The sequence below is a fragment of the Xenopus tropicalis genome, chromosome 6 (assembly GCF_000004195.4).
Source record: "Xenopus tropicalis strain Nigerian chromosome 6, UCB_Xtro_10.0, whole genome shotgun sequence".
In the NCBI taxonomy this organism is placed as follows: domain Eukaryota; kingdom Metazoa; phylum Chordata; class Amphibia; order Anura; family Pipidae; genus Xenopus; species Xenopus tropicalis.
Genome location: NC_030682.2, coordinates 148494379 through 148506807, shown reverse-complemented (window position 1 = coordinate 148506807; position 12429 = coordinate 148494379). Strand labels below are relative to the sequence as shown.

Sequence of the window (12429 nt, the reverse complement as noted above, 5' to 3'; positions counted from 1 at the left end):
AAATATAACCATAAATAAAATATATCCATGTCTGTTATTAAGTGATGCAGCTGATATTTTGGGGATTTCCAATTTCTCTATCCATTATGCAAGTTTTCCCATCTCCATTGCATGTAAAGGGGCAGTTCACCTTCAGGTTAGCTTTTAGTATGTTATAGAATCACCTATTCTTAGCAACTTTTCAACTGGTCTTCATTTTTTTATTTTGTATAGTTTTTAAATTATTTATGCTGCCATAGTTTTATTGTATCTCTCTGTACAGGCTATGAGCAAACTTAGGGGGCTGTTCCTGCTGAATTGTGCTTAGTACAGGGGAATTCCTATGTGCCATAGTTTTATGGTATCTCTCTGTACAGGCTATGAGCAAACTTAGGGGGCTGTTCCTGCTGAATTGTGCTTAGTACAGGGGAATCCCTATGTGCCATAGTTTTATGGTATCTCTCTGTACAGGCTATGAGCAAACTTAGGGGGCTGTTCCTGCTGAATTGTGCTTAGTACAGGGGAATCCCTATGTGTCATAGTTTTATGGTATCTCTCTGTACAGGCTATGGGCAAACTTAGGGGGCTGTTCCTGCTGAATTGTGCTTAGTACAGGGGAATCCCTATGTGCCATAGTTTTATGGTATTTCTCTGTACAGGCTATGGGCAAACTTAGGGGGCTGTTCCTGCTGAATTGTGCTTAGTACAGGGGAATCCCTATGTGCCATAGTTTTATGGTATCTCTCTGTACAGGCTATGGGCAAACTTAGGGGGCTGTTCCTGCTGAATTGTGCTTAGTACAGGGGAATCCCTATGTGCCATAGTTTTATGGTATTTCTCTGTACAGGCTATGGGCAAACTTAGGGGGCTGTTCCTGCTGAATTGTGCTTAGTACAGGGGAATCCCTATGTGCCATAGTTTTATGGTATCTCTCTGTACAGGCTATGGGCAAACTTAGGGGGCTGTTTCCTGCTGAATTGTGCTTAGTACAGGGGAATCCCTATGTGCCATAGTTTTATGGTATTTCTCTGTACAGGCTATGGGCAAACTTAGGGGGCTGTTCCTGCTGAATTGTGCTTAGTACAGGGGAATCCCTATGTGCCATAGTTTTATGGTATCTCTCTGTACAGGCTATGAGCAAACTTAGGGGGCTGTTCCTGCTGAATTGTGCTTAGTACAGGGGAATCCCTATGTGCCATAGTTTTATGGTATCTCTCTGTACAGGCTATGAGCAAACTTAGGGGGCTGTTCCTGCTGAATTGTGCTTAGTACAGCTGTATGTAACTCTAATATAAGCCATGGCCAGGATGTTCTTTGAAGTAATATCTTTGTTCAGCATTGTTCATATAATGAGTTGTCCCCATTATCCTGTGTTATCATGGTTGATATAATGAATATAAATGTTCCAATAAAAGCCTTCCTTGCATATTGTCGTTTCAGGGGATATTTTAGCTGAAGTAAAACCCTATTACTAAATCTGAGACTACAGAGGAAAGTGCCATTACATTAGCGGATGTGACAGTCTAAGCCAAAGAGAAGCCATTGTGTCAGTCACATTACAGGAGATGGAGTCGTTTCCCCGTATGTCCCGGCCGATTGGCGCAGACAAAACACTCGAGTGATTCCACAAGACGGATTTCCCTGCCGAACCCCCTGCAATTTCCTCCGTTATTTCTACTGAGCGGCAGGAAATTCGCTCTAAACTGAAATGAGGCTTTTAGAAAAATGCCATCATTTACCAATATATATATATACTGTATATAGTCGTATGTAAAAAATAAAACCTCAATTATAATTATATATTGTTTCCTAAAATAGCGCTGTTCTGGCAAACGATACCTTTACTGTCAGTAAAACTCAATCATTTATTTATTAACTTAATGAATTACGGATCTCTCCGTAATTTGGATCTCCATAACTTAAGTGTGATAAAAATCATTTAACCATGAAATAAACCCAATAGGGCTGTTCTGCCCCCAATAAGGGGTAATTATATCTTAGTTGGGATCAAGTACAGGTACTGTTTTATTATTACAGAGAAAAGGGAATCATTTAACCATTAAATAAACCCAATAGGGCTGTTCTGCCCCAATAAGGGGTAATTATATCTTAGTTGGGATCAAGTACAGGTACTGTTTTATTATTACAGAGAAAAGGGAATCATTTAACCATGAAATAAACCCAATAGGACTGTTCTGCCCCAATAAGGGGTAATTATATCTTAGTTGGGATCAAGTACAGGTACTGTTTTATTATTACAGAGAAAAGGGAATCATTTAACCATTAAATAAACCCAATAGGGCTGTTCTGCCCCAATAAGGGGTAATTATATCTTAGTTGGGATCAAGTACAGGTACTGTTTTATTATTACAGAGAAAAGGGAATCATTTAACCATTAAATAAACCCAATAGGGCTGTTCTGCCCCAATAAGGGGTAATTATATCTTAGTTGGGATCAAGTACAGGTACTGTTTTATTATTACAGAGAAAAAGGAATTTTTAAAAATTAGAATTATTTTCTTATAATGGAGTCTATGGGAGATGGCCATGCCGTAATTTGGAACTTTCTGGATAATGGGTTTCCCATAAGGGATCCCATACTTGTACTGGTATTATTATGATTATATTTGTCTTTATACAGGTATGGGACCTATTTCCCAGAATGCTCAGGACCTGGGGTTTTCTGGATAAGGGGTGTTTCCGTAATCAGGAACCTTAATAACTAAAGTCCACTAAAAAATCATTTAGTTGTTTTTTAGTGATGAGCGTATTTTTTTTGGCAGGCATAGGTAGCGAAATTCTGCATTTCTGCATTTTGTTTTGAGAAACTTCTGCAAAGTTTTGCCGCCAAGATATTTCATTGAGGATAATCAATCATTGCAACACCTTATCCCTATTAATTCCTGGAAACTCTATATCATCATAAGCAATGGTTGAACTTCATGGTAAGTTGTCTTGGATTCAGCCCACATGAACTATGTAGCAAGGTGACTCTTTCATAAAGCAAACTCCTAGATCCTGAAACGTTAGTTCCCAGTATCTTTATCAATCTAATTACCAAAGTCCTGATTGGATAACCAAAAACAAATCTTGACCATTGGTTAAGACAACCAACTAGCAAACATTTAGCTTCAACATGGCCAAGCCAGGTGGGTCTTGTGTTTCACTCCTTCTCTTTTGTTATGACAAAGACTTGAGTCTGAACACAAGAACTATTGTCTCTAGAGGTTTTTCCACCAAAGTGGAAATGGTTTATACCCCATATATATAGAGATACCCTCATCATCATCTTTGAGAATTTGGGGAAGTGTAACCTCTAAAACTGAATGTCCACCTGACTGCGGCCATTGCTCGTACCGACAGACACATAATCAAGGGACCAAAAAGCAAACAGACATTAATCCCACGCACAGAGTTAAACAGAAAACATTATATGGGATTATAACGGCCAAGCAAACATAGCAACTAATAAATATGTTGGCATGCCACACGAGAAACTTTTGCTATTGGGTCATATAAGGAACCCAAATGCCACCAACATCAGTGTAGTTTGCACCCTATTGTGCTTTAATGTATTGGAGATGACCAAAATTAGATATAGGGTGTAAACCCAGGGAAAACAAGCACCTTTCCAGGTACCTTGATCATTTTGAGTTGGATGAATATCATGGTCCGTATCCTGTCAAATAGTTTTCATTTTATAATTTGTATTGTTCTTCATATTTCATAAAGTGTCAACTATATTAATATCTAAGGCTTCTATGGTGCCAATACTGTGATACAGTTTGCAGCTATAGAAGTAGATGCCTACGTTGAGATTTAGCGATGGTTCTATTGGTTTGTGCTGGGGTATAAAATATATTTGAACATTTGAGACTACTTGTACATAACAGAACCCATTCATTTTGAATGTTTGTGATTTTATGGTTTGTGCTCCTCCTTACAGCACGTTGGGGGTCATAAAATAATCATCAACTCAACTTAATCTTCAGGGTCTACATTATAAAGTCATGGCCAGCCTACTCATCTGGAAACTCAACTTAATGTTGGCCATGATTTTATACTGTAGACCCTGAACATTAAGTTGGGTTTTCAAATGAGTAGACTGGCCATGATTTAATACTGTAGACCCTGAACATTAACTTGGGTTTTCAGATGAGTAGACTGGCCATGATTTAATACTGTAGACCCTGAACATTAACTTGGGTTTTCAGAAGAGTAGACTGTCCATGATTTAATACAGTAGACCCTGAACATTAACTTGGGTTTTCAGATGAGTAGACTGGCCATGATTTAATACTGTAGACCCTGAACATTAACTTGGGTTTTCAGATGAGTAGACTGGCCATGATTTAATACTGTAGACCCTGAAAATTAAGTTGGGTTTTCAGATGAGTAGACTGGCCATGATTTTATACTGTAGAACCTGAACTTTAAGTTGTGTTTTCAGATGAGTAGACTGGCTATGATTTTATACTGTAGACCCTGAACATTCAATTGGGTTTTCAGATGAGTAGACTGGCCATGATTTTTGACTGGCCATGATTTTATAATGTAGACCTTGAGCATTAAGTTGGGTTTTCAGAGGAGTAAACTGGTCATGATTTTATACTGTAGACCCTGAACATTAGGTTGGTTTTTCAGATGAGTAGACTGGCCATGATTTTATACTGTAGACCCTGAACATTAAGTTGGGTTTTCAGATGAGTAGACTGGCCATGATTTTATACTGTAGACCCTGAACATTAAGTTGGGTTTTCAGATGAGTAGACTGGCCATGATTTTATACTGTAGGCCCTGAACATTAAGCTGGGTTTTCAGATGAGTAGACTGCCCATGATTTTATATTGTAGACCCTGAACATTAAGTTGGGTTTTCAGATGAGTAGACTGCCCATGATTTTATACTGTAGACCCTGAACATTAAGTTGGGTTTTCAGATGAGTAGGCTGGCCATGATTTTATACTGTAGACCCTGAACATTAAGTTGGGTTTTCAGATGAGTAGACTGGCCATGATTTTATACTGTAGGCCCTGAACATTAAGCTGGGTTTTCAGATGAGTAGACTGCCCATGATTTTATACTGTAGACCCTGAACATTAAGTTGGGTTTTCAGATGAGTAGACTGTCCATGATTTTATACTGTAGACCCTGAACATTAAGTTGGGTTTTCAGATGAGTAGACTAGCCATGATTTTTGACTGGCCATGATTTTTTACTGTAGACCCTGAACATTAAGTTGGGTTTTCAGATGAGTAGACTGGCCATGATTTTATACTGTAGACCCTGAACATTGTTGAGTTTTCAGATGAGTAGACTGGTCATGATTTTATACTGTAGGCCCTGAACATTAAACTGGGTTTTCAGATGAGTAGACTGCCCATGATTTTATACTGTAGACCCTGAACATTAAGTTGGGTTTTCAGATGAGTAGACTGCCCATGATTTTATACTGTAGACCCTGAACATTAAGTTGGGTTTTCAGATGAGTAGACTGGCCATGATTTAATACTGTAGACCCTGAACATTAACTTGGGTTTTCAGATGAGTAGACTGGCCATGATTTAATACTGTAGACCCTGAACATTAACTTGGGTTTTCAGATGAGTAGACTGGCCATGATTTAATACTGTAGACCCTGAAAATTAAGTTGGGTTTTCAGATGAGTGGACTGGCCATGATTTTATACTGTAGAACCTGAACTTTAAGTTGTGTTTTCAGATGAGTAGACTGGCTATGATTTTATACTGTAGACCCTGAACATTACATTGGGTTTTCAGATGAGTAGACTGGCCATGATTTTTGACTGGCCATGATTTTATAATGTAGACCTTGAGCATTAAGTTGGGTTTTCAGAGGAGTAAACTGGTCATGATTTTATACTGTAGACCCTGAACATTAGGTTGGTTTTTCAGATGAGTAGACTGGCCATGATTTTATACTGTAGACCCTGAACATTAAGTTGGGTTTTCAGATGAGTAGGCTGGCCATGATTTTATACTGTAGACCCTGAACATTAAGTTGGGTTTTCAGATGAGTAGACTGGCCATGATTTTATACTGTAGGCCCTGAACATTAAGCTGGGTTTTCAGATGAGTAGACTGCCCATGATTTTATACTGTAGACCCTGAACATTAAGTTGGGTTTTCAGATGAGTAGACTGCCCATGATTTTATACTGTAGACCCTGAACATTAAGTTGGGTTTTCAGATGAGTAGACTAGCCATGATTTTTGACTGGCCATGATTTTTTACTGTAGACCCTGAACATTAAGTTGGGTTTTCAGATGAGTAGACTGGCCATGATTTTATACTGTAGACCCTGAACATTGTTGAGTTTTCAGATGAGTAGACTGGTCATGATTTTATACTGTAGACCCTGAACATTAAGCTGGGTTTTCAGATGAGTAGACTGCCCATGATTTTATACTGTAGACCCTGAACATTAAGTTGGGTTTTCAGATGAGTAGACTGGCCATGATTTTATACTGTAGACCCTGAACATTAAGTTGGGTTTTCAGATGAGTAGACTAGCCATGATTTTTGACTGGCCATGATTTTTTACTGTAGACCCTGAACATTAAGTTGGGTTTTCAGATGAGTAGACTGGCCATGATTTTATACTGTAGACCCTGAACATTAAGTTGGGTTTTCAGATGAGTAGACTGGCCATGATTTTATACTGTAGGCCCTGAACATTAAGTTGGGTTTTCAGATGAGTAGACTGGCCATGATTTTATACTGTAGACCCTGAACATTAAGTTGGGTTTTCAGATGAGTAGACTGGCCATGATTTTATACTGTAGACCCTGAACATTAAGTTGGGTTTTCAGATGAGTATACTAGCCATGATTTTTGACTGGCCATGATTTTTTACTGTAGACCCTGAACATTAAGTTGGGTTTTCAGATGAGTAGACTGGCCATGATTTTATACTGTAGACCCTGAACATTGTTGAGTTTTCAGATGAGTAGACTGGTCATGATTTTATACTGTAGACCCTGAACATTAAGTTGGGTTTTCAGATAAGTAGACTGGCCATGATTTTATACTGTAGACCCTGAACATTAAGTTGGGTTTTCAGATAAGTAGACTGGCCATGATTTTATACTGTAGACCCTGAACATTAAGTTGGGTTTTCAGATGAGTAGACTGGCCATGATTTTATACTGTAGACCCTGAACATTAAGTTGGGTTTTCAGATGAGTAGACTGGCCATGATTTTATACTGTAGACCCTGAACATTGTTGAGTTTTCAGATGAGTAGACTGGCCATGATTTTTTACTGTAGACCCTGAACATTAAGTTGGGTTTTCAGATGAGTAGACTGGCCATGATTTTTTACTGTAGACCCTGAACATTAAGTTGGGTTTTCAGATGAGTAGACTGGCCATGATTTTATAATGTAGACCCTGAACATTAAGTTGGGTTTTCAGATGAGTAGACTGGCCATGATTTTATACTGTAGACCCTGAACATTAAGTTGGGTTTTCAGATGAGTAAACTGGCCATGATTTTATTCAGACTCAATTTGGGCCAAATTTACAAGTATCTTTTTTATTTGCCGGATCAGGGGAGAACAGACTGTTAATGCCTGGTACTGAACACATCTATTTAATAAAGTACAAGAGTAAATAGTGCTCACAGTATTTGCTTTTGGAACAGGTACATTTTTTGAAAGATTATAACTGGGGACTCTGAGAAAGAAATCCTTAACAAATCTGAGTATCTATGTGACTACATTCCATTATCACTACCCTCACAAATCGGCAACCATTGGCATTCATATCACAAGCCTTTCTGGGTAAAGAACGCATACCTTCTGCATCGATTAGTCAATTTATGCACTTCAGCTAGTGGTTTCCCCTTTTTTGAACTATCCAATTGTAGAGCGCTGTAAAAAACAACACCACTCTATAAAAATGAATAATCATTACGAAGGCAATATTTCTGCGTTCCCTAGTGTCTGGCTGACATATATGAGAAAAAGAGATTTCCATTTGTGTCATTTTTCATAAAATCCACACTCTGGACCTACGAAGGACTGTTTGCTTCTATTGGCGTTAGAACTTTTAGCTGTAGATCAATTATTGGAGACATAGTAAGTGTTTTCTGATTTATGTACCATACGGTAAGCAAAATTGTGTGATAATTTGAATCAACAGCTCAAAACGTGATGCCGCTATAAGACAAATTGATACAATCCATCCAATCATAATTCCAGTTTCCCTTGGATATGCATAACGCCTGTTTTTGGCTATGTGAGGATGAGATATCTGCCTGCTAAAATGAGTATAATCGGAACATGAAACATATTTAATGACAATGAAATATTCCTCCGTGTGGTGCTTATAATAAACAGATTTTATGAAATGACCAATTCCATTTGTAATTCCGTTCACTTCACATTTAGCTAATGTATTTAGTCAATGACATATCGTGTAACACAGTGGTCCCCAACCTTTTTTTGCACCACGGACCGGTTTCAAGTAAGATCATTTTTCCGAGGACCGGGGTTGGGGGGTGGAGCAACTAGTGCATAGTATATAATTTAATTATTACATATATAATGTAAATGTAATTATTGCATTTTATATTATGCACTTTATTTTATTATTATTATTACATTATAAAATATAATAGAGCTCATCATCAGTGGAGGACCCCTTCTCTTTCTTACTCCCACCCAAGTGGTGACATCCCCTGACACTTAGGGGCTGATTTACTAATCCACGAATCCAAATCCCGAATGGGAAAAAATCGGATTGGAAACGAACATTTTGCGACTTTTTCGTATTTTTTGCGATTTTTTTCGTCACCGTCGCGACTTTTTTGTAGCCGTTACGACTTGCGCGAATTGTCACGACTTTTGCATTATGACTTTCGTGAATTGTCGCGACTTTTGCATAACCATTATGACTTTCGTGAATTGTCGCGACTTTTGCATAGCCATTATGACTTTAGTGAATTGTCGCGACTTTTGCATAGCCATTATGACTTTCGTGAATTGTCGCGACTTTTGCATAGCCATTATGACTTTCATGAATTGTCGCGTCTTTTGCATAGCCATTACGACTTTCGCGAATTGTCGCGACTTTTTCGTATTGAGCGCTCCAAAAATTCGCGAAAAAGTCGCAAACTACCGATCATTACGAAAAAAACGCATTCGGACGCTTTTCGGACGTTCGTGGATTAGTAAATGTGCCCCATAGTATGGAGCTTTAAGTACTTTGGCCCTTGTTGCGATCAGTAGAAAGCTTCTTGGGCTTCATATTGCTGTTGACATGGCTGTGTAACACATTGGGGAGCCGAGATAACAGGTAAGAGGTGGCCCGGTTCAGCCCGGCCCGGTGGTTGGGGACCCCTGGTGTAACAAAACATAGAATGGCCGGGGAATACAATATATACACCTATATAATGAAAATGAAGTAAATATTCATGAGTGTTTGAAAAGATATCTATTAAAAAAAAATAATAATTTGGGTGATACCACTTGACCTTAAGACATCATCCAACCAAGCAAGTTCAAAGAACAGCCATTGATAATCTGAAAATCACTTTGAAAATCATTCAAACTGTGTTGATGAAGCCCATAAAAAAAACTACAAAACCAAATTTTGCTCATTTTGATTGTTTTGGATGATAGTGCTGCTAAGCTTTCAACTTTGCATGGCTGAGGTTAAAAGGAAACAAACAAAGGGGAAAAAAAGAAAAAAAATGTAATACATAAAACAGGGGAAAATAGGAGAAAAGAAAATTGGAAAAAAAATCAATAAAGGAAGAAAGGAATAAGAACAAGGAAGACTGAAATTAGAAGGACTAACATGGCATTACTGGTGGCTGTGGCGGATACTTCTGCTGAAGATACTATTCCACACTTGGAACATTTGAGCGTCATGCCGTATAGGGGCATTGTCATCTGACTGCAATTAAAATCAAAAATACTGAAACAAAAACAAAGGATACTTTGCTTTTAAAACAGAAAAAAAAAACAAAAACAAAAAAAATGCACCGGCACAATAAAAGCATATCAATTCTGAAATGGCGTCTCTCTATTTCCAACTGGAAAACCAGATCCAAATTTCTCCATTTAGGGATAATGGGGGGGTTTAATAGGGAACAGACTAAGCTACGAGTAGATGGCAGTGCTTCGGAAGTTGCTCAATAATTTGACCAGAGGAAGAGAAAGAAAGGACCAATTATCCTACAGAAAAGGAATGTTCTATTACAGTAGAAACATATACTGTAAGACTATATCCAGTTTTAAGACTATGAAGATTTTCATTCATCCAGGTCATTGTATATCTAGTATAAATAGATCTAAAGCAACTGGACTTGTTAAGTAATCACTGAAGACGTTTCACTACTCATCTGAGCAGCTTCTTCAGTTCTACTGACTGGTATGGGAAGTCCTCAGCATATGTACTCTTCCACTACTCATCCGAGCAGCTTTTTCAGTTCTACTGACTAGTATGGGAAGTCCTCAGCATACTCTTCCTCTTCCTTTGTGATTGGATCAGTGGAAGAGTTCATATGCTGAGTACTTCCTATACCAGTCAGTATACTAGATATCCGGTTTTAAGATGATTTGGATATTTTTATACAAGTAGTAATGAAAGAATTTTGTGTTCTTACACAAAGCCAAGGCACTGCAGTCACTAGAACTCGCGCTTAGTCTTTTCTGTATTAAACTTTTGTTTTGGCCACAGATACAGTAGACATGAGTAATTTTCCACAATGTGAGCAAATAAATGTATAAATATATATTAAGGTCACCTCTTCACCCCTGAGATATTAACTATACATATATCGTCTTGCCTAGTTCACAAATATTTAAGGTTATGATTGCCTTATACGTCTCTGAATTCCATACAAACAAAGGTTCTTGTCACTTTTCGGAGAGTCCCAGAGTAAAATCTAAATGAATGGCTCACTCAGTAAACTAAATGGAGTTCGGCAGTTGAATGGAAAGTGCCTATATATCCAACAAAATAATCTTAATGAGCCAGCATGAGTATTAAAGACACCATCAGAGAAGGTATGTCATCGATGTACCTGACCTCTATGTTCCTCAGTCTCTACACAAAACCTGAAGAATTCTCTCAGGGGTGAAGGGGTTATACGAGCAGAGAACTGTCTCTGTTCCAGATCTTTTGGGATTCCAGGAGCAACACCTTTGTTGGCAATTGTTCCGATTTTTCCAGAGTCAACGCATCATTTGTATGAATTCAGGGATACAAAGTTGTCACTGCTTAACAATATGGAAACCAGCCAAACGTAGAAATATTTCTTAGCACAAATGTAATTTTTACAATTCTAATAACTGCCGGTAAATCTAATTTAACCAAACGTCATCGATACAAGGCGTTTGGAGTCTTTTGGAGGCGTTATTGAATCGATGCTGGTCTCATTAAATGTGGAAAATGAAATAATGTATTTACATTTATACTGGAGAAATTTCAATTTTGTAAAAGATGGAAAAAGTTAGATTCATCATTTGGAAATCGTCTCTTATAAAGAATCCCAAAGAACAAACCTGCCATGTTTTCATGTTGGAAGACAGTGTGGGGGTCTTGAACCTTTTTCCAAGGTGTGGAATTTGTATTCAATTATTCTAAACTCAAACTGAATGTCATTGAAATGAACTCTGTATTTCTACGTACGTTGACTTAATTGGATGATTATGTTTTTTTATCAAAAAAACCCATTGAGAACTTAAAGGAACAGTAACACTAAAAAATTAAAGAGCTTTAAAGTAATAAATATATAATGCACTGTTGCCCTGCACTGGTACAGCTGGGGTGTTTGCTACAGAAACCCTACTATAGTTTATATAAATACCCCGCTGTGTAGCCCCGGGGGCAGCCATTCCTGCACTGGTACAGCTGGGGTGTTTGCTACAGAAACCCTACTATAGTTTATATAAATACCCCGCTGTGTAGCCCCGGGGGCAGCCATTCCTGCACTGGTACAGCTGGGGAGTTTGCTACAGAAACCCTACTATAGTTTATATAAATACCCCGCTGTGTAGCCCCGGGGGCAGCCATTCCTGCACTGGTACAGCTGGGGTGTTTGCTACAGAAACCCTACTATAGTTTATATAAATACCCCGCTGTGTAGCCCCGGGGGCAGCCATTCCTGCACTGGTACAGCTGGGGTGTTTGCTACAGAAACCCTACTATAGTTTATATAAATACCCCGCTGTGTAGCCCTGGGGGCAGCCATTCCTGCACTGGTAACAGCTGGGGTGTTTGCTACAGAAACCCTACTATAGTTTATATAAATACCCCGCTGTGTAGCCCCGGGGGCAGCCATTCCTGCACTGGTACAGCTGGGGTGTTTGCTACAGAAACACTACTATAGTTTATATAAATACCCCGCTGTGTAGCCCTGGGGGCAGCCATTCCTGCACTGGTACAGCTGGGGTGTTTGCTACAGAAACCCTACTATA

At 38.6% G+C, this 12429-nt stretch overlaps 1 protein-coding gene across 5 annotated transcripts in view; it reads right to left on the bottom strand.

Annotated features, from left to right (window-relative positions):
- adgrb1 (adhesion G protein-coupled receptor B1) overlaps positions 1-12429 on the bottom strand; it is a 387039-nt gene that overhangs the window by 23870 nt on the left and 350740 nt on the right. For 2 of the 5 annotated variants that reach the window (XM_031903763.1, XM_031903766.1), the window contains 2 exons: positions 9803-9922; positions 7798-7872 (listed from right to left, as the gene is read on the bottom strand). The exons of 1 other annotated variant lie outside the window; for it this stretch is intronic. In XM_031903763.1, coding sequence (XP_031759623.1) covers positions 7798-7872; positions 9803-9922 — 195 coding nt within the window. The remainder of the gene's footprint in view (positions 1-7797; positions 7873-9802; positions 9923-12429) is intronic. 2 more of the 5 variants (XM_031903764.1, XM_031903765.1) reach the window with 2 other exon arrangements.